The sequence below is a fragment of the Convolutriloba macropyga genome, chromosome 2 (genome assembly GCF_964194025.1).
Source record: "Convolutriloba macropyga chromosome 2, txConMacr16.3, whole genome shotgun sequence".
Classification (NCBI taxonomy): domain Eukaryota; kingdom Metazoa; phylum Xenacoelomorpha; order Acoela; family Convolutidae; genus Convolutriloba; species Convolutriloba macropyga.
The window spans coordinates 16595806-16622941 of record NC_134469.1 but is presented as its reverse complement, the minus strand read 5'-3'; the positions used below and the strand labels follow the sequence as shown (position 1 = coordinate 16622941).

Here is a 27136-nt window from a genome sequence, read left to right as displayed (position 1 = left end):
AATGCTTTTCAACTAAAACTCCTCTCTGTTGTCTTTTTTTCTGTTGTCTCATCATTTAGTTGCTATTGCTTTTTGGCAGAGCTTATTGCTTTTTTTAAATGAGAGACTTTACTTTTTGTTTTTCTGCTGATACTTTGAGGCTTTCATGACTTCAGCAACATTTTTTAATAAAATTTTGTTTGATTTTTTTCAAATTCTGCCCGTTTCAGCTATTCTTTTGATTGTTCAGTCATTTATCCTCAATAAATACGTGCGAAATGAATTGTTTGTGATTTTAGTTGAACCTATTTAATATTCCAATTAAAAATCAATAATTTTTCTCCGACAATGTTTTTCATAAATTATTAAGTTTGCGAGTTTTTCTGGCATTTGTTTTTGTTTTTCTATTTCTTGGCATTTAATCACTTTAATTTAAGGGTACCAGTGGATTGCTCAATAAGAAAAAATTTCAGCCTATACAATCTATTCAGTTTATTGTGCCTTTTGTTAGTCTGGCGGTGTATTTGAAATAGATTTTTCAGTGATGCTCTTTTTTGTTTTTAAGTTCGATGTCACTAAATTGTCTTCAACCATTTGATTTCTTTAATTTGAGGCTAATATTGTGTTTGCCTACACACCATTTGTTTTCAAACAGCTGCTTTGAATTTCTTAATACTTCCTTCGTTTGTTGTTTTTGTGCCTCTTGGTACCTTAATAAAACTTTTGAAGTATTTTTTGTGCTTATTAACATAGAATAGTTTTATGTGTTTAAACTATTTAAGTATAAAGTTACGCGTTTTATTGAGTTTTTGGGTCATGGGATCTATTTGCCATAAGAGGTTAATTTTCAATTTTTAAGAAAATTTCATTCCCAGATTGTTGTTTTTTTTTGGATTATAGTCCAGGACATGAACTCTTGAATTCTGTGTTCACTTACTAAATCTAAATTGTGTATATAAACTTTCATTGCGAGTGAGAAGAGATAATCCAATTAGATTTTGTACAGCTTTTTTACGACATTGGCGTTCGAAATTTTTATACGTCAACCTGTCGGCTACTTTAAATAATATAGCTTATAAAGAACGGATTTATTCAGTTTCACTGTGCAGTTTCTTAAAACTTCTGGGTTGAAATATAGGTTCTGTTTTTCAAGCCATCACGCCTTAATTTAACTATTTTGCTGACCATTGACTGAAAAAGATTGTTTTAAGCTTCCTATTTATCAGTGTTCTAGAAAAAAAGATCTCTGTATAAAACGAAAGCTCGTAATCGTCAATTTTCGAAATGAATGTCAATTATTGTGCTTCCGAATTTTCTTTATTCGGCTAGAATCTACGATTAATAATGAAGTTTTCAAAAACAAAAACTTGTTTTTGGGCGTCAAGAGGAGTTGTGAGTTATTAAACACGTCATTTATTTAAAATTGCTCACCTCACACCATTTTTCTGTATTCAACTAGCCAAACAGAAAAGTTTTTCGAAAACCGAAATTTGGACACAGGAAGTTTTTAAAAATGCTTTTTCCTTCACTTGATGGCAAGAAAAGCTGACCTTCTGGCATCTTCAATAGGTATCGTTTTTATCTTCATGGCTACCTATTTTTTACTGTTTTTGGATTCATTAAGGTATATTTATCACTCATTGATATTTGTTTGCTTATTGTGTTGAAATTTCTGTGCAACGCACAGATGTACGCAAACCGCATTCCATAGTTATTTGAGGTGCGAAATAATCATATATGGAACCAGATTTGTCGCAATAATAGCTAAAAGGCGATAGCTTTTCAAATGCAAAAATAGGCATCTCTTGAACCCGATCTTTTGTTTTTTTCTTTTTCCGCTAAGCCTCATGTCTCTAGCCAAGTATGCGATGAACAAGTAGAGATTCTTGTCAAGCTGTGTCAAACTTATCTGACGCTCAATTATATTTGGTTGTTCTCTATAAAAACTTTTTTTACCGCAAATGGTCCCTCGTACATGTTATATGCTGACTTTCACATCAAATGATTTTTTAATTTCCTTATCTTTATTGCTTATTAAATTTTTGAAGCATCGAAAAAATTTGCTTGTTTGAAAATTCTTTATCTTTTTTTTTTGTAATATGTGCTATACAGTTACACCTATGGTGCCTAATTATATGCATATTTTGAATATTGAGGTTGCAAACGTAGGTTTTGATCTTCATCAATAACAGATATGAGTGTTGTCCAATTTGTTCACTCTTGCTCTCTCCGCTTGAGATTGGCGGCTGATATTCTGGGCTGTGGTTTTCAATTGATTGGACTAGATAGGGGTCTATGTGCAAACAGATGCCTACTTGTATATCATACAATGTCGTGTATCATATCTTGCAGAATGTTTGTGTAATTTGCAGCTGATTAACAGACACACCTGAGAGAAATCAAGAGAAAGAGAAGATCATGACATTTGTATTCTTTTCTATCTATCTCTTTGTTTCGTTTTCTCTGCAAACTAATTATGCTTTGTTTACCTTTTTGTACAATTGCAATATCTCTAACTTAAAACCAACTGAAGTTCATTAATGGAGCACCAATAAGCCGAAATGCTCGATTCATATACCCTGTCTGTTCATATGTTAACAACACATACAAGTAAAAGGCAATTTTTGGGATGTTTTAGGTCACCCCCACCCCCCTAGAAGCCTATCATAAATCGCTCTTCTCGACAATTTGAAAATTCTACCTACAAACTCTGAAGATGAATTGTTGAAACAATTCAGTTTCGTAATAATCCCGATTTTGTCGAATTTTTGTGAATTGAGTTGTCTAGGATCTTCTTAGACCACTAATCTTAGTGGTCTAAAATCTTCCAGAGAAAAATTGGCTTCTCGCTTTATTTTGTCATGATATCAATTGGCTAAGTGTGAACAAGTGACCGGTCAAGTTACAAAAAACCCGAAATTGAAGCAAACTTACTTTTTGAAATACTTTTTAAACCTAAACAGGTTCGGCCAAATGACGATGAGGTGATAATGCTGTGCGCAAACATTGATTTGACTTGTATGTATGCAAGACATACATGCATATAGTTGACAACTCAATTAACAAAATGAAGCCAAATGTGAGATTAAGACTAGAGAATTTATTTGAACTGATGAATTGTCCCATTGAGAAAACAAATGCGGCTAAAGTGTCCCGCTCTGCAAGCGCAAATTTGTATTGGAGGCCCCCTCGAATGAGTGACAGCTCTTATGTGATGTGAATTACAAAACATATAAATAGTGTGTCATTTTAGCATCTACTAAAACAACACACACTCATCGAACAGCAGTTTAAATACGGGATTATCTATCTATAATTTAACAATCCTAATCAAAACATCTCATTGTTTTGTTAGTAGACTTATAGGGTGTCTCTGATCGCAAGGACCCGGGATATAAAATTCAAGTTTGAGAACCCAAATCTCAATGTATACAATTTTCAATTCCTCAACAGAATGCTGAAGGTGTAGTCGAGAACTGTCAGTCTTATGAAAACTACGACTTTATTCACGGCTGGGAGGGGTTACGCTACAGATTCAAAAACTGGGAAAATGAAATCCTCAATAGTAAACGCTAATGGGGCGGAGTTAGCAGTGAGAAATACTTATCGCTAATTCCAGCTGGAATTACTCTTATTTAAGTCATCACAATTCAAGTTATCGGAATTTTTGCAAATTTTTCTTTCAAATAAGATACAATCCATACAATTTTTTTTTCGATCAATGTGCCGTTGTGGGCAAAAATTTGGGGTCTTTAATACAAAATTGGGGCGCTATTATAGATCTTGTCTTCCTTTACACAATGCGTTTTCCTCCTCCTCCCCCCCCCCCCCCCCCCCGTCCTTGAAGGTCTCAAACAAACAGAATGTGACAAAAAGTTAATTTAACTAAATCTAAGATTGTTCAGAGGATTGAATGCAAGTGGAAATTTCACACTGAGTTAATAAAGTTTATGAATCCTTGATCATGTAAATTATGAAGACGCCCAGACCAACACACGATATGAGTCCAAGCAGAAACATCATCAGACTTCGGAATATCCAGTCAGTTACCAGACTTTTCTTGGCAACCAGCGGCTGAGCAACTATTGTGGTCGAAATGCCGTTCTTCACCACTGCTAGTTCCGTTTTGTTCGGAGTCTTAGAATGCAGTACATTGTCAATGTCTACTTCTACTCGAACCGAGTCCGATTTTCCCATGCTTCGATTGTTTGTATCGCAATAACTTTTGTCCTTTTCGGTACAATTTTCGGGTATAGGCGCCAAATTCTCACAATTTCCACAAGGTTTGTTGTTTTGTTCGGCAGATATTTTGACGCAGCAATCTGTATGCTTCGTTGACGGCATCTCGCTTTTCTTAATTGTGGTTGTTTTAATTTTTTGAAAAGAAATTTCCAATCGTTCTTCTGATGTGCTGGTTTCTGTTATTTCTAAGTTGATAGCGTCGTTCTTGGACTCGGGTTTTGTCATGCTTTGACTTTTTTCGGCGTTAGCTGGGTCTTCCGTGTCTAATTCCTTGGACTTCTGCTTCTGCTGTTCATCTGTGATTTCTGTGTCGGGATGACTGTACAGGTTTTCGAACGTCTTATCGATGTCCTTTGGCGTGTCGAGGTAGTTTTTAGCTGATTCAGTTGTCATTTCGCTTGACATTTTGGCTGCAGTTTTCAAATTTGGAGAGATTGATTAAATTTGAATTTCTTCGCTGAGGCTTAGTAACCAAAATCGTTAATGAACCCTTTTGTTGCGACTTTGACTGTTTTCAAATTGCAATTTTTCGCTCAGCTCTTTTTTAAAGCGGTGTGATTTTTATGGTAAAACTTTTTTGAATGAACAATTTTTACTTCTAGTTAATAAATACCCGATGGAAATGTTCAGCATGGCATTAAACCTTTCAAATTTAAGCAATGCCGACAAAGTGCTTTCAATTTCTGATGTTACATTTTTATGACGACAAATTTATCATTTGATGAACAGTTTTGTTGCGCTTGGTTCAAAGTTTTGATATTCTACGCAGAGCATGTAATTAAAATCTTTTTGCCAGGGGCACAGGTTGAATTGCTACAATTTTGGAAGGTGAAAACTTTCACTGACATTTAAACTTATATTTTCAGTTAACTGAAGGGCATATACTGAGACTAATTTAACCTCTGAACAGTATATACGCGAATTTCTGGTTTTCAAAACCTCAAGAACGAAAATAGAGACAATTATAAAGGAGAGAATCTATAACTATAATAGAGAGAATAGGAAACTAAAAAAGTTGAGTATTATACTATTATCATTCCAAAGGAACAGAGAGTCATCAAAATTTTTAATTTTACTTCAAAACACATGAGAGTTCAAAGACGTGCTTCTGAGAAAAAGGAAAAGACTTACTTGTTGAAATATGGACATCGAGTGGAAAAGATGACAAAGAGCCATAAAAAATACAAAATTGCGCCTCATCGTGTTTTTTTGTGGATTTCAAATTTATTGTAGAAATTGTTGACAAACACTTTCTTTTGCACTTTGGCCTCTGTTGTCGGCCTAAGTTAGCAAGAATTGAATTTTAGGACGCCAGACAGCGCCGATTACAAACTCCTGGCATTAAAAAACAACGGCTGTGCTTCGCACAGCAAGTGTTCCAACTTCCATCCCACTCTTGTTAATAGCATCCACCAGCTATTCAAATAGTTATTATTTATTCGCTGACCTTTTTACGACTCAAAGAGGTATTGTATAACTGTTTTTAGTCAACTTCATTGACCCATTGCTTTATTTTATTTGGAAATGGAACTGACACCCATTTTTCTTAGTCTTTCTTAGTTTGTTAGTTTTTCTGAGTTTTTTCATGGCTCGACTTATTTTTGTGGGCAAGTTTATTTTTTATTCAATTACGTGAGAGAAAGTTCATGGTTGTCATGTGCACTTGTAATATATAATTGCTGATTTTACAGCTCGTGTTGTTCAACATAGTTCCTGGCTAGTTTGTTTCGGTAAAATTGGAGTTATTTTCAAATTGATCCGGTTATTCTCATTAGTCTTTTAAGTGTCAGTGAAAGAGTCAAAAATTCAATGCCGCAAGTGAAAACGAGTGTTTGGATCAATATGCTGAATCAAAAGAAGGCAAAACGAGACAGCAGTATCTGTCCACGCATTAATCTGAGAGTGGCAAGAAAATAGTAATGAACACCTTTTCGCTAGATTTTTGGAATGTTTCGAGACATATAGTATCGACTCAAAGTTTTTGACCCCAAATGTGTTCACCAATCATATTTGTATTCTTTCGTACACTTTAAGAACTTAAGAATTTGAAAACTTTTACTGGTAATTTTGTGCTTTTTCTGCACCATTTATCTGTTCTGAGAAATTTTTTTTAGCTGTTTCTGTATTTTTTTTTAAATTTTTCATCTTCGAGAATTTTTGGTTGGCAATTTGAAGCGTTTCATATAGGAAAATACAGTGTTTTGTTTTGTCTATACTTTTGGTTGCTGCTATTTTCAGCTCTTTAGTTCTCTTGTTTTTGTGCTTCGAGAAATTTGTGTCCTTAAGTGTTTTTGAATGGAAAAGTTCTATTTGTTTTTTAATCTGAGGAGATAGTTGCATTATTGATGAGTTTGTTTTTTTCTAAATTGATAGAAATTTTATAGTTCGTTTCGATAACTTTTTGCTTTTCTCTTTTTTGCTTTTCGGTTTTTTTAGCGCAGCACCTTTTGTATGGAATAAAATCAGTTGAACAGAAATGAACTTTTCTTGGAACAATTTCTGACACGTCGCAAATTTTATTTTCTTAAAATACTTCAAATTTCAAATTGGCTCTTTGTTTCTTTTTCCTGGGATTTCTTGTTGAGTTAAATGCGCATTCTAGGTATGAATAGGTTTGACCTATTTTGATTTCAACTGTTAATTGGACATATAAAGGGTCTAATTGTACGTTGTACTTGTGTACAATTATAATGAAAGATTAGTTTTATAGTGTTTGTTGTTCAATTTTTCTGAATTTTTTAAAATTTCAACGGCGTAAATAGTCTGTCTTCGCTTCGAATCGAATCCGGAATTTTTAGTGAATTTTTTTTTGTTCTTTCTTTTGATCATGTTTTTGATTTTACAAAAGTGATGATTTTTTTCATGTTTGACTTCTGGCTCAAATTACTCTCCAATTCAATTGAATGGGATCAGATTCAAAAGTTCAAAATCGATGAATTGGGACTTGATGTTGCTCACAGTTGCGAGATTATTTTCAATTACGTTATGAATGTTCATAAAAACGATTGCTAATGGTTTCAATGAATAATGGTTTTTTGACAAAAAATTGGCTCCGGGTATTTAATGTAGGTATTCCGGAAAAGGTTTTTCAAATTTTTTAATTGATTTTTGTTTCATTGGTTATAAAAAGGAAAAACTTGCAAATGAATTTGCCATTGTGTTGCTCAAATTTTTTGTTATTTATTAGCCTAACTTTCTGGATTTTGTAAAACTTTTAATCTGTTTTTTTTTAGTGAAAAACGACTCATAGCCTTTTCTCGGGATTATTAGTCGCGTTTCGAAAAATAAATCAAAGCTATAATTTGGCTATTAAGTGAATGAGATGTGTGAAGAGATGAAATGGTCAGAATTGTTCGATAAATTTTTAAATGTCAAGCCTCAATTTTTCCTCAAGAAACGGAATAATGTAAAAGTTTCTCAAAGATTGATTTTGTTTTCTAATAGCTTTTTTATGCCTCTCCGGAAAAATATTGACCGGTCAAAATTGACATAGAAAAAATTATGTTAGCGTATAGTTTATAACCCTCAAATAAGATTAACTTTTGGATTGAAAACTCTTCGAGAGCAAAAATGATTTTTATATTTGTTTCTGTACAGTGCCCAAAAAGTTGGAATTTTGCGTTTTTCTTATTCACGAAAGTGAAAATCATTCTGGAATTTTTGGCCTATTTGTTGACTGTTCGGTGAATTTGACAGCAAATTCTGCTATGCCAATTTTCTATTTTTGAAAAACATAACAATTTTTTTTAACAATTATATCAGGTACTTCTATTGATCTTTTGCTAGTAAAACCTCTAATGATCTTCAAAAATTGATCTCTATTGATCTTCAAAAACTTGATGCATCGGAACAACCGAAAGAATATTGCAATAACGGTAAAAAGATAAAATAACAAACAGTTTTCACCTAACTCAAAGATCAATAAAATGAGCTGCGTTCTCAAAATCTATTTGTGTTATCTGAAATTCTATGCGAAAGAATCTATTAGTTGAAATTTGTAATATGAAATACCCTCTTTGAGATCCTGTATTTTTGAGAGCACCGTTTTGTGAGGGCATTTATACACCTGGTTGGTAATTTGTCACCCGATAAAACTTCACAGAAAAGAAAGGCAGTAAAAAGAGCTCAAATGCTTTTTTTTTACCAAAAAACAAATTTGTTGGCAAGCAAATTATTACAACGTTTTTTACCGTTGTTGGTTATTTGAATAAAATTTTTTGCAGTAACTTGGTATATAATATTCTCACTTTCATACTTGTGCTGGTAGCTTTTTATTGAATTGCAAAATTTGAAAGAGCCAAATTTTTAACGCATGAGATGCCGGATATTTTATATTCCATTCTTCGTTGGTATAACTTTCTGTTAGTTTACCTTTTTTGGACTCAGAACACTTCAAATGTTTTGAGCATTTTTTGAGATTGTATTGACAAAACATCTTTCTCTAAATTATTTTTTCACATATTTGCATTGGAAAATTTTAATGAAATCGATCTTAATTTTTTAATGGCCGATTCAAGTATAATTTTATAGCCAATTTAAGTATGATACTCCATTGTTCATCAATTTTTCCTGTTTTTTTCAATGGTATTGATTTTCTTCATTGATACAGCATGTGCCCCTTTGAAAGGCAGTAAAAAGATATATCATTGATGTTATCAAGCTTTGTAACTAAATCCCCTCGGTAGTTTGGGGTTCTTTTTGCTATATTTAATTTGAAATCGCACCATAATTTTTTGGTTGTCTTTGGTTTGGTTGTTTTTTTTGCTTAAGATAGAGAAATTTTTTATTCTTCCAAAAACATAATTTTGTTAGACATCACTCTTCTGACTGTTGCGTTAGGAAAGAAAGACAGTTTAATTTTTCGATTTGATGAACGATTATTACAGCGTCAAAGATAGGGAATAAGATCATTTTATTGATAGGGGCTGCTGGAACTAATCTGCAACATTACTTTCCCAATTGAATTACGTTTCAGGTTAAACTTGCATTCAATTATAATAACAATAATAATGAATTTTTCCAAATACATATCGAGTGAATTACTCGATATGTATTTGGAAAAATTCATTATTATTGTTGCGACCCTCTTGAGGGGGGAGGAACTATATACTCAACTGGGTTTTTTTTTTTTGTTCCGTGAATTTTTGCCGCTCGATATATTCATCGTAGAGAGTTGAGACTGGTATCATTAGAAAGCTCGTCCAGCGTAGAATATGGAATTAAAAAGATTTTTTTAATTTTCGTTTTCTACAGGGAGTTATCGAGGTTTAAACTTCTGAGAAAAGAAGAGTGAATTCACGTTGTTTTTATTCACATTTTCCTGAATTTTTGCCTAAATTTTCGTCAATTTTGGTAAAATTTGTTATAATTTTTAAGAATAGTGTCGTTGATTTCATTTTTGAAGACGAACAAGCATTGTTGATTGTTTTGATTTAATTTTTTTGGTCAAAAAATCTGGATAAACATTTCAAAATTTAGCCTTTTTCATCAAAAACAGCACTAAATAAGCTACTTTAGTCCACTTTGATTAAATTTGCCAACAGTACACCCCCAAACAACACTCATACAATCTTTGTAGACTCAGAGGGGGGCTATTTTTACTTCAGAGTCCGCTGAGAGTGCACTGTAGTTAAAACTTTGCCGTTTTTTGCTAACTTTACTCGCTGATTATCAAAAATGCAGAATTTATTTTGAGTTTTCAACTAACAAATTATCTATATCTACAACATTCGAAAAATCAATTGTTCCTAACGGACAATAAATATTAGCAGGGTTAGTTTTGGGCCATTCTTGGACTGTTACAATCCAAAAGAAATCGGGTTATAATCAGTCGGTCTTTTTTTTAAAAAAAAAAAAAGACTTTTTTTTTAATAATAAAGAACAGAACATATCAAATCAAAGCTCAGGAGTGATAGGTCCAACCATTTCGCTTGCTAAGCACCTCCAAGCTAATGCATTTAGTTTTTTAATTGAAAGTTTATGGTCGTTTCTTTTTTTAAAAATAATTGACTTTTCAATAAGTAATGGCTTAATTAACTTTTCCTCTATTTTTTTTTTCAATTTGCTCAACTTCCAGCTTAGTGTCAGCAAAGAAAGACTGCTTCTTCTTTCTACTGAGTTAACATTTATTCTCGGTTGCAGTTTTAAGCCTGAAGTTATTGTTTTCTGGCTTTGATACTACAAGATTTCAGATTTTTGTTTGTTTTGATATTTGCCAGTTTTTCACGTTTTCTAATTTTGTCACATTATCACATTATTGACAGTTCCATGTCACCTTATTAGCATTGAGAATAAGACACAATTGAAGATATTAAAATCTTGAAAGATATACATCATCGTTTTAACGGCCTCGACGCCTCTTTCTTGAAGAAATCAATTGAATTTTTTAATTTTGTCTCTAACTGTCATTTATACTTTGTCGTTTCGGTCGTATGAAATTTCCTGTAGAGTGATAGCTTTCATTGGCTTTTCATGGAAGAATAGAAGAACCGATATTCTGATATTAGTTGATAGCTGATGGCTTTCATGACTTTGAAAACAATCGTTTTCCAAAATTAAAAAAAAACTTTTTAACTTCGCAATTTTGTTCTTTTTATGTTTCTTTTTGTTACCTAATCTCGTTAGTTAATTACTGGTCAAAAATGACATTATGGGTGTCAAGGGAACAAAACGGATTGGTGTCCCAAAATCTTTTTTTAAAGAATTTGTTATGACCTTACTGGCTTCGACACCGGTTTTTCACAAAAAAAGTAAATTAATTTGATTTTGTCATAATTGACGTTCTTTTTGTAGATGCAAGAAATATTCTGGATAATTACAGGTCTTGAGGGCTTCCTTTTTATGAATAAACGACCCTAATTAAATAGCTGTTTTTGTAATTAATGCCTTTGATGACATTGAATGTAATTTTGTTTCGAAAAAGAAATTAAAAGTATTACATACTTTAGCACTTCGCTTTTTTGTCTACTTGTTACCTAGTCTTACAATTGAATGGCCACGTACTACATTATAGCTGTTTGAAGAAGGCACAATCAAATATATTTTGAGTGCCAAAATCTGGCTTCACGGTTTTGACAGCGTTTTCTGGCAAGTTTCAATTGAAATTTTGTTTTTCTTTGTTGTTCTTTTTAGCCGCTTTAAAAAATGAACAAGGACAGGTCCTAATGCCCTTCTATAGGAGCAGTGTTAATCGTAAATTTGTGGTAATACTAATTGATTCCTGATGGTATTTATTACTTTGAAGTTAACTGTTTCAAAAAAATAAGTTAATTTTTTTACTTTACTGTTTTTGTTCTTTTTTGTATAATTGTTACCAAACCTTTTTATGGACTGGTCGCATATGTTTCCTGGTGATTTATATGTAATTTTTGTTTAGTTTTAATTTTATCTGACGGTATGTTGACTTTCTATTAAATTTAGTTTTTAAGAGGGACATAAATTTTTTGATGTAACTAATGTTTGTTGTTGTTTGATTTTGCTGTTCGTCTTGACTCGCTTTCTTAATATTGACATATAACAGCAATCTAATGCATCAATTTTTACTCCACTGAGTTATTTGCTTTGGAGTCTATCTTATCGTTCATACAGAATTTTTTGAAAAAGACGGGCTTTTTTGGGATTCGCAAAAAATAATTTTTGGGTTTTTCTATCTGTTCCTCATTTGGTAGACAATTATGCCAAAATTGTGGATTGGCGGGGTCGGAACCTTATGTGCCATCGCACATTACCGAGCCGCCTTGTTATTATTATTATTGAGTGCAAGTTTAACCTGAAACGTAATTTTCAAGACAAAAAAGATTTTCGCTCAAACTCCAATTGAGAATTGCAATAGCAGAACCAGTTCAATCAATAATACGTTTTATCTCACCACTGTTTAATTTCAGATGCCTAATTGATTCAGCTACAAAATTGTCTTGATAATGACCTGTTTGAAGAAGACCAGAAGAGACCACATAAACGTATTGAAATATTTTTTTGGTCTACATATTTTATATACAAATATGTGTGCGTGTGTGTACCCAGCAGTTAGATCTGTTTGTTGAATTGACTAAAACCATCAACCTTAATTGCACCAAAAGGTTGGTAAACTTGATATAAAAGACGTTCTATTTAGGCACGAGAGAAAATTGGCTTCTTTTCACGCAGAAAAATGTGTTGCACTTTTAACACCGTGTTCATCTCAGCTGAAAGCCGTTCTCTTAAAAAAAAAAGAATTTAGTTCGGTGTGGTGGGTTTACTAAATTGATCTTTTACTATTTCTTCACTAAATGTTTAATCTGTGAAAAACGTTAGGTTATCGCCACAGAAAATGTAAGCTCGGATTTTTAGCATTTGTGAATGGTTCAATTAATCTCAACTTACCACTATCACTTGGTTTTTGTCATTTGAACTCTAATACATTTTCAGTCTGAATAGTTACAGAAATTTTTTCATGAACAAGAAGTTATAGAGAATATTATGTAACCAGAAATTGTAGTCACTGAAGTTTTAAATTCGAGTTGTCGTTTTCTTCACTAATCTTGCCACAGCTAATACTCTAAGTTTGACTACAAACGATCACAAAAATCTTTTATCTTGACCACTATCTCGCCCGATCTGGGAAGTCTAGCAATATAAGCGTGATTTGCAATGATCTTCCAGATCTTAAATCTTGCAAGTTAAGCGTCCGAATTTGACTGGGGAATGCTATAAGGGGTCCGACTAACAATTAAACTCAATTCATACCCTGAGGAGAATGTAAAAAAATATATATGTGAAGTCTATATAAAAAAATGAAAAACTTCCACTGCAATTTACTTTTGACTAATAGTACAAGTTCTTTCTTGTTGTGTGTTAGATTTGATTAAAACATTTGTCATCTTCGGCCAGGCTTATTTTGATGTTCAGAACCTATATCAGTTTTGTATTTGTATACTCATGTAATAGGCATGTAATGTTTTGAGAGTATCTTTGCCTTCTAGAGTCTCTGTTTGTTCTAGCTACAGTTAGATAAAACACCTCTAGAAAATACAACTTCTCATTGGAAAACATTTGCTCATAAATGTAGTCTAGATCGTGTTCATGATCAGATTGTGACATTTGCATCTTCGTGGCTTGAAGTGGCGAAGATTGTTCTATGGAGTTGTTGGTATCTGCTTGGTTTCCCATGAGAACAAACCTTTTCTTTTCATTACCCTGTGTGAAGAAATAAACGCATGTTTTTGTGCCTATAAATTGAAATAGCACGAGAAGTGGAAAAACTCGTGTTAAATAGGTTAAATTATAATAGAGTAAAATTAAGAGTGTTTGACTAATTAAACATACCCATCAGAGGGGGGGGGGGGGGGGGGGGGGGTTGACAGATCGATCAAGTTAAGTACTTTTGAACTCATCTCTGACAGTTTTCTCATTCTATCCTATAAACCTGTCTTAAACTTTTTGGTTCTGTAATTGATAGTTTGATACTTCTGTTTAAGTTTTGGTATTTGCAATTTTTTAGGCCCTTTAAATCTACGACAGAGTTCTATGTTTACTGACATATTTCTGCGCTTTTTTAAAAAAACTGAACGGATTCTCTAGCGTTATATACTCTACTGCTTCACCAATTGTAGGTTTTGACAACGAATGGTGTGAATTCGTCAAATTACTTGGTAGGTAATTTTTATTGGTAGGTAGTTTTTTTATTTTAATGAAATTCCTCTCGATTAATATTTCCAGCTTCTTCCGACTAATGATTTTTTAAGCCAAATTAAAACAACTTTGAATGAAAATGTTGTAACTTGACGCTTCAAAAAAACTTCAACAATATTCAATGAATGGGTAAAATTGTCTCAGAAAAGCATTGATTGATTTTCCATCAGTTTGGTCAAAACTGGCCTCGATCAGGAATATTAAAATCTGTCTTTATTCAGAAAGAACTGTCATCTTCTACAGTAAAACTTCATCTTTGGAGCGGCATTTAATCTTTCAATCAATCTAAATTTTGGTTTGTTTTTCATCATTTAATGTACCTTCTGCTATGCATTACTCGCTTGCTTACGAAATACAATTGCAATATAATTGCTAATTGCATCATAAGCGATAATGAAAAATATTTCAAATCAATATTTGGGAGTGCTTTTTAATCAGAATTCAAACAAAATTCATTTTTCGCTCAATTTTCCGACGCAGCTGAACCGATCAGCGCTATCTTACTTCGCAAAAGTCAATTCTCTCAAACAAATGCATTTTAAACTCTTTACTAAACGGTGCGTTAGAGCGTGAATTAATTAGTGGGATAACTTTGCTACAGTATAAATAAAATCAATTTCATTTAATTTTTCTCAGTTTTCGTCAGCATATAGACGCTATTTTTGAAATTTATTATTTAAAAAGCCGAAGTAAATGGAAAATTATATCCATTTCATGCGCTCATACATCTGAAATAGAGCTACATACCTTTCTCAACCGACAACACACGTAGCCGAAAAAAATCTGCCTTCTTTGACAGAAAATTGTCAAATATTTTCAAATTGAATTGCTTTAGTACCTCGAAAAATCTATTGTTAAAAGAATTTTAAAGAAAATGATACTTTTTTAATTTAAAATGCTGAATTTTGCTGATTGATAAACTGTCGGTTAAAATGAACATCGTCTGATTTCATCTTTTCATAATTACAATTCTAAGTACCTATTTCCTGTCTTCTGCTTTCTATATTCACCCAAACGGTCGCTCTGTTGTGAATGCTCGAATCTCATTGGCTCATTGAGTTGACCAATCACAGCGCTAGGTTCTCTCTTTTATCCCTTTTCTCTCCGATTTGAGATGCTTCATTCTTTCAGTCTTTTGAAATATTCCGATTCGTTTCAGCCGCTTTTAACTAAATTAAATATAATTACAAACTCAATTTAAAATTAGGGAACCTTTCAAATATTGTAAATTCAGAATAATAACAAGATATCGATCAAAATATATTAGATCATGTTTCACCATCAAGATTTGAGCTCAGCTCTTAAACTTTCGCCGAATCATCAAAGCCATCAGCCCTTGAACTTGACCCATGTCACCAACGGATCTGGGTTCCTTCCTAAAAGCCCCGCAAAACCCATCAAATCCGAGCTCGGAAGCCCAAACGGGGAAGAAAGGACCTCGGGTTCAAACGTGAACAGGGTTTCTGCAGTGGGTAACAATCAGCATCTGCAACACCCACATGGTTTGAGAGTGTCTGGGGTTGAGAGTCCTGGTGTAGCTTCACTGGAACATGACGAGACCCCGGGGGTGTCGGATGACCAGACGGAATTCGATGACCTGAATGGAGAACAGTCAAGAATTTGGACTTTCGAGGAACAGTTCAGACAGGTATGTTGAAATGTCTCAATATTACGATCAATAATATCAACATTGTCTTTTTCCGCCACTTTCTATCTTATTAACTCCGATTACGTACACCTCAAAACGATTATTTTAATTGAACGGGAAACGTGATAAGAATCTTTTATGCTACCCTAGAAAGTCTATATTACATATTTCAGTTAAAACCGAAGTTAGCTGATCACATGATTGGATGTGATAGATTCATATCAAGTCCCGCGGGTGGCTGAGTCATGACCTTGGCTCGCAGTTATTATCGTTTTATTTATGCTAATCTCGCTTCAAAATTTTGCCTCTAAAAATATTCAAATTAAACCAACTGCTGAAACCAGTATTTTTTAGTGTTATCAGCAAAAAATATGCCGTTATTTCAATAGGATTGGCATTTATTGGGAAAAGAATTGAATTTATTTCTGTCATTTTTATAATTCGCACAGTATTCGGTTGGTTTGCATAGTTGTACGTCATACCAAAGTTGCTTGATTCCTGATTCTCAAATGTGACTGATTCTGGACAATTTGGGAGCTGATTTTGGGCCAAGAAATTCCGTGTCCAAAGTTTTGCTTCCATAAATGAAAGCATTTTACCTACTCTATCGTAAAAGATTTTTAGGTTGTTCGTACCCAATGTCATGGACTTTTGCCATTTAAAAAGTTAGCTGAGCCAAGGTCATGCTACTCACCTACTCTCGAGACTTAATATGAATCATTACATCTACTCATCTGATCAGCTAACTTAGGTGTTAATTGAAATATGTAATATGGATGTTCTTGGGCAGAGCGAAAGATTTTTATCACGTTCCCGGTTCAATTAAAATCATTGTTTCAGTTGCAAAACTGCGGGAGTTGACTTGGTTGACTAAAAACATTTCTTTTCCGTGAACATTTTTACTCCTAATACGGAACAGTACACTTCTGAATCTGAAGAAAGAAGTGTATAAACAAACGATGATGATGATGATGATGATGATTGGTATATAGAGTATGACTTTTTTTGTTGGAAAAAATTATAAGTTCGGTTGTGCTAAGAAAAAATTCGTTTTTTGAGAAGTTGGGTCCTTAGATACAGATGTTTCCTTGAAATATTATTTTATGGCGATTTGTGACTAGTGTCACATCTTGGTCGCAGCAGCGATGCGTCATTGGGTTTTTGTGAATAAACCCTCCCCTTGTAAATTTCTTTCAGTAGCTAGATTTTAAGGTGAACTGGAATATTTTGTGTAAATAATATATTTTTGATCATAATTGTTGTTACTTGTTTTAAAAATGAATTAGATTTGTTTTAACCATGAAAGTTAATGACTTTTATGTTTTATAATGCCAAATTATCATAAAGATGCTCTCCCATTTATTTCCTCTTTTAAAATGTGAGTACTAAAAACCTCTCTTGTTTTTGGTCAAGATTTCAATTCTGCCGAGCTTTTATAATTAATTTTTGCTATTAGGTTATCTGCAGACATGTTTTGCTTCTGCCTCATTTTTTGTGAATACCACAGATGAAATCACATTTCGACTAGATTTTGACTGTTTTTTTTTTGATGAACTCTTTTTTGATGAACTGTTTTTTGATAAACAGTTGATAAAGTTCCGAATGTTGAAGTTTGGGCTTATTGTCAATTGGAGTAGCACTGCCATGTCGGACACCGAAATTTTTTTTGCTGTCAGACCAATCAATTTTTTTTGTCTTGTAAAGTTTGTCTTTGTAAAGGTTGTCTTTGTAAAATGCGAGGTTTTGATGGTCAACTATTCCCGAATGTCACGTCACGTTCATTCAGGTACAAGTGCCAATCTTGTGTGTGATGGGTTGAACGATCTGTGGCAGCGTGTGCTACTCAATTAATCTGCAAAATAATCAACCCGTTTGATCAAATCACCCACTTCAAATTTAATGTACTCTTTCAATACCATCTCCGTGTCTCCAGATTACCCTATTGTGCTCTACACTGTAAACATGGCATTCGGGTGAAATTGCGTGGGTGTGTTGTTAATACTGCCTGGGTAGCCTCTTTTTCTAGACTGTATGTCTTGTCACTTTCACTTGATGACGTTTAATAAGTCTCCTGCCGTTCTGATCCGCCTGCAAAGAAAGATATCGCAACCGAGAGAGAAAGAGTTCTGAGTGAAGAGTTATACTGTATCTAACTTCATCACCTGATAAATGGGAGATGTGTGTCGAGTGGAATAATGTGCCAATTGACCGAAAAGAAGTGTCTGATATAATGGTCACTCCGGTTTATGCAAGCGAAATCATTTCAAGTGAATTTTTTGTAAAAATAAAGAATAATCGTTTCAAAATTTCTCTGAATTGTGGATTTTTCTCTCAAATCTGTCGGTTTTATTTTCATATTTTGCAAAACCACTACTCAAATGGCTACATGTTAATGTTAATGTTTGTTTTCAAAGTTTTTTGATTTTAAAAATTTAGGAAATTCAATAAAAAATATTTGTCAAATTTTGGTTTCATTATTATAAAAAAGCAAGCTTTTTGAACCTAGCTGCCACTCATAGTGACTATGCCTTTTGAAACCTATGAATTTTTCGCCAATGCTCGGATTGATAATTCTTTGGTACCATCAACTGTCATAATTAGGCCAATTGAGCATTCTTTGAATTGAACTGCGTTTAGTGTAAACTTGTAATGACGTTGTGATAGTTAATCTATAATTCATACTGTATTCATTTGTTTTAGGGTCTATTTGTTGACCCTCCCAAACAAAATCCATGTTAATTTTTATCACTCCAGCTATCGGGGCTGTGGCCCAAGTTTGAAAAGGTGTCAAAAATCAAATCAAAATAAACTTGAACCATTTATCCACTCAAAATTGAAGAGCTCAAGACACCATTCTTTTCTGTTGTTAGCTCAGTACATTTTTGAAGAATGTCACATTGAGATTAGTTATAATTCATAACTAAATCATAACTTGATGCCATTGTTTATCAAGCATATCATGTTTAATCCAACCTTTATCTCTTTAAACCATTTATCAGCATATTAACAATAAACTGTCGAAATTAGGGAAAGTGAATTATTAAATTTTGGAGAAAATTAGTTAATTTTAAGTAAAATTGTGGATTTTAATACTTAAATTTGTTTAAATTGTCTTTGAGTTTTGTGTTAAAAGCGTCCTTTTTGTCGCAAATTAGTTAACGACTCAAAATTTTTAATAATGGCTCGGATTAATTGAAATCCTCTGATATTCTTAATGAATTAGCCATTTTAATTAAAATAAATTGGATTTGACCCAGCATCCCGATTGTTTGAGATACCTCGAAATAAACTAACCACTGTCCCCCAAGGATGATAACCAACCCCAGTTAAGTAATCATTCTGATTTATTAACTTTTATTAGTTAGTTATACGGCTACCTAGTTAGCTAGCTTTGTTGTTATTTACCGACTGATACCTTTTCAATTGTGGTAACCTATAATCGAATTGCTGAAAGCTGATTTTTTGTTCGTTATTTTATCATCCAACAGAAAGAGCTGTAAAAATGATGCAAGAGGTATGTTTTAAGTTGCTTTTTTTTCGCCGTCAGTTTGAAATAAGTGTTCGTTCTTTTTCCAATTTAATCTAATTATGACATAATTTCAGCTGCCGAATGAAAGCTTATTTTTGAAAACAATTAGCTCCATCATTTTCCATTATTTATATATTAAGAATCTTGAGAATATATTAAAGTGCTGCCCAACTTTGGCGTCCGAAGGTTTTCACTCTTAAAGTTTAATAAAAATGCATTTCATTCATGCTACAAAGCGAAATTGCTGTTCATTTGGGCTTCTTTCTAGCCCGAAATATCTTTTTCACCTTGTATGCTTATATTATCATTACCTCAGTTTTGTCAAAGATAGAGTTTATTTTGTATGATTTGCACGTGTTTCATTATCTTTATCAATTGATTGAATGTTTTTCAGTTGTACGAGATCGATTCAGACCCCGAGAGAAAGAAGTTCCTGGACGAGTTGTTCGCCTTCATGCAAAAAAGAGGTTGGTCATCAAATTTGTTCATAAAAACCCTATAGTTAAAAAATTCCGGTGATATAATTTGCTCTTGTACGTTAATTGTTTTTGTGCTTAAAGTGATTATTGTTGTCTTTGTGTTACATATTCTTGTTACCTAAAGCATTTATAAAAATTGTGAATATCAGATGGAAATTGTTTTTTTCTACTTTGTGAAAACTTGGAGGAAACTTTTAAAAATGTGGACATCCACACTGGACAGCCAGCTAATGATTTTGATCATTTCTTAGTTGACTCGATGAACCCATTTGAGTGAGCAAATTATTAAAATCCCATTTATGAAATTAAATAATCAACTGCCCTGTTTCGGTCACACTTGACGTGATAAATAACCTAACTACCCACTACCAAATAAACATCATAATAATCATCATAATGATAATCACAATCAACAACAACAATAACTACAAGAGCGTGAACAAATAGAAGTGAGCAAGAGTGAAGGTGATAAATTGTTTTGTCTGCTTTGTTTTTATTTACATAATTGATGGGCTGAGGATAATGCGACGAAAATCCTCCTTTTGATTGGGAAAAGTAAGGAAACAATAATTTTGAGATTAGAAAAATGAGATTCAAGTCACAATTCAGTGAGGCTGCGAAGCGATTAGGAGATTTTAATTTTCAAATTGATTTAGATAAAGTGAAAAACTTACAAATAAAATGCAGTCTTTGTTCTGTCCTCATTCAAAATGCGCAAAATCCGTGAAAATTCCTCAAAAATTGAAATTTTTGCAATCATTTTATTCAAATGTTTTCACAAATTAAACAAATCTTTTTAATGTTTGCTTCAAATCTCACAGAATAATCCTATTTGCATTCGGATCCCCTCCTCCAAACAAACTAAAGAGACATTATTGGAGTTTTTTGGGGAGGTGGAGATTGTTGCCAGACGATTCTCTCATATAGTTTTTGGTGTCTGATATTGGAAAGTAAAAAAAGCTTGACAATCTAATAAATCGTTCGAACAACATGAAAATTGCAGATGTTACTTTCACTTTTTGTGAAAAAAAAGGATTTCAAAGCTGAAGTTAAATTTTTGTTTTGGGGTAACTTTTCCTGGTTGATAAATTTAGTTTGACATATTCTCCGTTATACTAGTTGAGGTTGTTGTCCCGAAGGACATTTCTGTTAATAAATTTAAACAATGGTTCAGACTTGTTTATTTTTCAATTGTAATCATTGCCTATAATTGACCTGTCTTGAGTAACCAAGACGATTGGTTTTTTTCTACATTTTTTTTTTTGGAAAAAGATAAACAGTAATATTGGTTCAGCTAATTGACACTTTCATGACTGAACAATCTTCCAAGATCTAGTCTCAAACATTATTTTGAAGACATGATTACTGTTGGCAGGTACTCCAGTGAACCGTATTCCGATCATGGCTAAGCAGACTCTGGACCTGCACCTGCTGTTCAAACTGGTCGTGTCCAAAGGGGGTCTGGTGGAAGTGATCAATCGCAAACTGTGGAGGGAGATCACGAAAGGACTCAACCTCCCCCATTCCATCACAAGTGCTGCATTCACTCTACGCACACAGTAAGTTGCTTTTTCTTCCGATAGTTTTAGTCCATTTTTTAATCGTTACTTATCACCCGTTATAGCTCCTCCAAACCTATACCATTTATATGTACAACTGTTCAAATTTGTCCAAAAAGTTTGATAGTGAGATGTAAAAGTGGTAGTAGAGGTTTGCTTTCCAATAAAAAACTTAATGCATAAACTAGGTAATGTTTTAAGTGATTTGAAGGAAAATGATGAAAACATTTCTGCCTATAATGAACTAAAATGACGAATTAAAACTTCCTCGATTGCTTCATTGTTTTGCAGCTTTATTCAATTTAAGTACAACCAATTTATAGGAGAGTATGAATTTAACCAACTGGTTACATTTTCTGAATTTATTTGTTCAGAATCCAGAAAGAAGAAATTTTTCATGTCCCCAAGTTTTTTTGCCGAAGTAACCAAGTAAGTCCAGCTCTGGTTGGGTGGGGTGGGGGAGAGGGGGGTCGAGGCGGAAAAAATGGGATATGTGTTGGATAGTGCTGCTGACCGTACACAATAAAGTTGTTCAAGAATTTTATCATCTTTTTATAAACCACCATTTGTTTTTTGTTTTAATTTGCTCATAACCAATCAACCCTAATTGGTAAAATTGGGTCTCTAATATTCTTTCAATTTGCTTCCCTAAGTTTAAATTGCCAATCAATTGCAGCTATCTCAGAAATCACTACATTATCACTTTTCAGTTGACGTCAGCTGACTAACATTATTGACATGGCTTCTCAAAACTCATCGACTGGGGAGCCACGTTTCAATTAGCTTGATTGGGGAAAGATTAAAAGTTATTTTGTCGAATTCAATTCGACACCAGAATACCCGAACTCCTAACATTTTCTGGGCTTTTCAAAATGATTAGAAGAAAGTTCCCCTTTTTAATGAGTCAACTTTCCCCCCACTTGGGTTGAAGAAAGTATTAGTGGATAATTATAATTACTTGGGTTTGGGTGTCAATTAAATATTGACTCCCGAAATTCAAGTTATTTTTCCATATACTTAGATCGTTAACTAGATGACGTGAGCAGGTCATTACAGCTACGAGCCTCTGTTCTAACAAACAATTATTAAATTAAGCTACCCATATACTTAACAATATCATTATCGGGCTAGCAATCCCTTGTTAAAATCAGAACAAGTCTTAATTGGCAAAAATGTACACTTAAGAGATTAAAAGAAAATTGAGAGGCTATTTACTCAAGTTGGGAAATAAACTGTTTTCCTGGAATAATTCAATCAGCGCTTAAAGGTGTATTTTTGATTGTTGGGGTGATATGAAACTGAAACAAAAGAGTGCTTCAAGGGCTATTGTTACAGCACCCAATGCCCTGTAGAGTTGTGAACAAAGGGAGGGATCCCTTATTAGCTTATCAAACTATCCTGGATTTCCTCACTTATCCTGTTTGTTAAAGTGAAACTGATTTTTTTTTCAATTTAAAGGTTTACTCTTTCATTGATGAAAAAAATATTGACATTTAGCAAGCGATTTTCAAGCGATTAAAGGGGGTTAAGTTCTTAAGCACTAATTTAGTTTTGCTTCATCAGCAAGTTTATGTTACCATAGTTAAAACAATAGAACAACTTTCCTCGGTGCAGATTTATGAAAGCTTTCTAAGTGAAGGAACTTTTTTAGAAAAAATTTTCAGGGTTTGTACAGCGGTGAACAAAAGCGTCAATTTCATCATCAAGCTACGGCAAATATTAGAAATGATAGCTTCTATAACATAATAATAGCTGGTACCCAAACAGTATATTCAAGCAGAATACGCTGAAAGGTTGCAACGATTTAAAGAGAAACAGTCCCGTTGTTTTTTTTTTAAATTAATTCACTCTAGATAAAATTTATCTTTTAATGAATTGCTCCCTTGTAGAATGCGACCCTATATAGCTGGTATTTGACACCTTAGTAATGGTAGCTGTAAGTTGTGATAGCCAATTCTGACTGTCATCCAGCTAAAACAAAAAGCCACTCCAAAAGTATTAGTTTGTTGATAGACTCATGGTTACTCTCAATCATTATTTATTTATATTTTGTTTTTCAGGTATATGAAGTACCTGTACCCTTTCGAATGTGAAAAGCACAATCTCAGCACAATGGAGGAACTGAACGCCGCAATTGACGGGAATCGTCGAGACTCTCGCAACATCCAGAGTCCCCCAACATCGCCAACATCCGCTGGAGCATTTGGCATGCCCTTCCACCCCGGTTTCTCCCGCCCACCTTACGGGTTCGATGCGGGAGTGAACAAGTATGGGGTGTTTGGGTTCCCTGGTATGCAGGGTGTTAACCCTCTCAACTTTTCGGCCAATCAGAATGGATTGCTACAAGCGGCTAAGAGTTTGCATTCAAATGGTTAGTTTGCGTTGCGTCTTACCTTCTCAGTTCCCTATGTTCCTTTAGAATTAATAGCATCCCCATTAATTTGTCTCGCGTTGACGGTATATAATGTGCTCTGAATTTGGATGGTAGTATATTCGTTTTCATGGTGTTAAAGTTAATGTTTTCATGGTGTTAACCTTAATATGTTCAAGTTTTGAGTATTTTTATAGGCAACAAAGTTTTAAAAAATCCGAAGAAATTAAACGTCTTTCTTTTATTTTTCAGAAGAACGCAGCAAGTTCGCCTTGGGCGTCAAACCAAACCCCGCTGACATTTTCAACCAATCAGCAATTGCAGCGCTGCGCGCCAAATTCCTCTCCTCAATCTCGGCCAACCAATACATGAGCAATCCAGCATCAGTAAGCCTTCACCCCTCAGCCGGACCTAATCTCCCCGGGGCTGCCCCTGGCGCAAGTGCCGCTTCACTTTTGGGCCAGAGTTCAGCGGGGGTGGCTTCATCTAACTACCCTTCGGCAGCGGCAACTGCAGCTGACATTTTGTCTCAACGTGTAGCGTTAGCACAGAGTCAACAGATGGCTGTTATGCAGGTAGGGTTTTTTTAAAACCCTAATTTGACATTTTTCCCCAGTTCTCCATTATCTATTGTATTTTAACTCGATCAGCTGAATTTAGAAGGGTCGTTTGTGACTTAGTTTGAAAATCGTTGTGGTTTAACTGTTTAGCCAGAACAGGCGAAATTTTTAAAGGAGAATATTGAAAAGTTTTTTAGTTTTTTAAACTAGAAATGTAGCAGGAATGAAGTTGAATGCTTTATTCAAAGCTCTTTCAGGATTATAGATTGTTTTTGTTGCTTTCAGAGTTTTCTTATGTCCTTGAATTTGACACAAAATTTATACCGCAACCATGAAGCTGTCAACTGCTATCTAAAGAAGGTTGTAGGGGTCTAGATGACAAACTTTGAACTAAGACATGTTTTTGATCGATCATTTCGAATAATTTTTATACCCAAATCTGACATTTTCAACCTGATAGTCAATATCTATTTTACTCTAAATTGATCAATTGTATTACAGAGGAAAATTGCTCTGGGCACAGTTAATATGAATTGACAATATTCCAAAATCAGTTCATTTTAGTGAAAAATTTTAGTTTTTATTCAAATAGAGTAATTAGCATGGAATAAATATTGGAGGAAATTGAGGAAATTGTTCATTGCATTTTACAAAAGCGACTCAGATTAAATTCCCCCTTTATATTCTACTTCTAAGGAATAATACATTCTTTCAGTTCAAAGATTTTCAATTGGGAAAAATAATTAACAAAATTTCAAATTAGCGAATATAGTAAATCGTGGGGTGATTATCTTTTAATCCTTAGCTACATGCGACATTATTCAATTAAATTAGAAATGCAAAATTGTCAAATCTACTCAACAAAATGCTAAAAAATTATGGCATGAATGAATGAATGGATAAATGAATCTAACGCATAGATATTTAATGCTACATTATTATAGTTTCATACATCAGTTTTCCAGAAATGTGAGCTGAAAAGTTATTGTTAATGTTTGCAAAAAAAATACAAAAATAGCCGTTTTAAAGATTTATACTAGAGAAAATTTTTGACTGGAGCAAGTCTCGAACCACCTTCAACCTGACATTCTCGAATTAAATTTGAAACCTCCAATAAAAACCCGTGATCTTCATTGGCAAAGTAAATTTATTTTTCCAAATTGCGCATTTTAATAGACTTGGATACTCCTCTTAGTGGAGAAGGTGATGTTTAATATAGCTAAGTGATATTCATAGTTATTGCAAGCGGTCAAAATTAATTTCCATTTTGAAATGTTTGTTCATAACATTTAGGCTTTGTATGAGCAACAACAACTATCAGCTATTGAAAACTTACAAAAAACGATGAACAACAATGCAAATGCTACCAACGAGCCAAAACTTCTCGAAAATTCTAATCCAACGACTGACAAAAAAGACGCTCAGCTAAAACAATCCGTCAGCAATGGTCAAAAATCTCCGAGCAACGATAACCGAGAGGTCTCGCCGAGTATTGAGTCGTCATCAGAACTCGCTCAAAGTTCCTCGGGCGAAGAAAAACCGAGAGCTAAGCGGACGATTGGTGGTGTAGAGTCGAGGGTGAACTCGCCTCCGACGAAACGACGACTCATTTTTGATCCCCCGACTCTGGGGTTGAAAATTGAACCCCCTTCGAATGGAGACGAAGAGATGAATGTGCCAAGCGGGAGAGACGATACGGCTAAAAAGGCTTCACCTGGTATTTAATTCATTTAGTTATTTTTTGTTAAGTGCGGCATCATTAGAGGTTAAATAGGGAAAAATTTGAGTGGAAACATTCAGTACGCCTGAACAAGTCATAGCACTGCTTTATTGCATATTTACTTTAACCTCATTGCTTCATTCACAATTTTGCTGAAGTTGTCGAAAAGTTTTCAATTTGAATTTAAATTTGGCAAATCATTTTCAATTTTCAGAAAATTTTTGAGAAGGTAGAAAAATGATGTCAATGAAAAATGAGTCAATGAACAAACTAATACTTTGATAAATTATTAAAGATAAAAACTGTTGATCGTTTTAGAAAATGTGCGCGTGCAATTTGTTCAACACTGTTCACCAACAGAGGTATCTTTAACCATCTCAGTTGATGGCAAACTATTCGAGGGCACTCTCAAAGTGCAAAATAACAACAATAATAACAACAACTCAAGCAACAACACTATGTCATCAACACCCTCATCATCATCCAGCAATAACCCATCCCCTTCCTTCACCCGTGAACAACCCGACACTACCCGAAACCACCCCCCGATTCCGGGGTCAGTCCCGATTCCAAGCCTTGCTGTTCCTGGGTTCCTGCCGATTCCCAGTACCTCTGGATCAATGCTGTCGACCAGCACCCCAATTGCGAAACCCTCGCCACCCAAAACTACAAATTTTCACAACTTGGTCAGCGAAATTGCAGCGCAAAGTGTGTGAAATCAGCGTTCTGAAACAAGCCAAATTTTTAATTATATTAAGAAACGATAAACTCGTTCATTGATTTCAGTTTTTTTGATCGGATACTTTATTTCTATTTGCAGACGATAATCTCCCTTTTCCATCCATGTAGTGTCATCATTCTTAAAAAATGCTTCATTTCCTTGTAATTTATGCCGCTTTTAATCTTTTAATAAATAGAATTTAGTTTTCGTATAATTGTTGTTTCAAGGGGCTTCGTATTTCAAAATACCAATGCATGTACTACTCATTACTGTTCACGTATAACGTATATTTTTAAAACTAAATCGTCTGGCGATCATGGTAAAAGAATGAAAACATTTCTGGATGATCAGTATAGATTTCTCCTGGCAAGCAAGAATCCTAGAGACATCTACGACCCCTACCAAATCTAATACGATCCCTACCGAGCACAGACGGATCTAATAGTTCGCACAATGCTATTAAAAAAATGTTTAACATAGATCCCTAGATTTTGCACTCGAAACCGGCTGACAAGAATGTCAACAATTCTCCGCCCATATTTTGGTGACATATAGAAATGATTTGAGATCTTAGCTCAAGAATGCATTCACTCAAAGAAGAATTAGATTTTCTCAATATTTACGCCTAAGAAAAGCCCAGAAAGACGCTGGTTGGATTT

At 33.9% G+C, this 27136-nt stretch overlaps 1 protein-coding gene across 2 annotated transcripts; it reads left to right on the top strand.

Annotated features, from left to right (window-relative positions):
• The first annotated feature begins 14812 nt into the window (after window positions 1–14812).
• LOC142335157 (uncharacterized) lies at window positions 14813–26707 on the top strand. 2 transcript variants are annotated; one of them, XM_075383520.1, is made up of 7 exons: window positions 14813–15538; window positions 19462–19534; window positions 20922–21105; window positions 23166–23476; window positions 23729–24051; window positions 25330–25753; window positions 26075–26707. In XM_075383520.1, exons 1-7 carry the CDS (start codon window positions 15161–15163, stop codon window positions 26470–26472), a joined length of 2091 nt encoding a protein of 696 aa, XP_075239635.1. In that variant the 5' UTR covers window positions 14813–15160; the 3' UTR covers window positions 26473–26707. The 2 variants fall into 2 exon arrangements, with proteins under 2 accessions (XP_075239635.1, XP_075239636.1); XM_075383521.1 differs by lacking the exon at window positions 14813–15538 and adding an exon at window positions 18632–19052.
• The last annotated feature ends 429 nt before the right edge of the window (window positions 26708–27136 follow it).

What these genes read in the sequence shown, in the direction of transcription:
- LOC142335157 (XM_075383520.1), top strand. Translation starts at nt 15,161, where the DNA reads ATGTTTCACCATCAAGATTTGAGCTCAGCTCTTAAACTTTCGCCGAAT. An exon ending in CGCCTTCATGCAAAAAAGAG is followed by an intron (nt 19,535 to 20,921) that starts GTTGGTCATCAA and finishes TACTGTTGGCAG; the next exon opens with GTACTCCAGTGAACCGTATT. An exon ending in TAAGAGTTTGCATTCAAATG is followed by an intron (nt 23,477 to 23,728) that starts GTTAGTTTGCGT and finishes TTTATTTTTCAG; the next exon opens with AAGAACGCAGCAAGTTCGCC.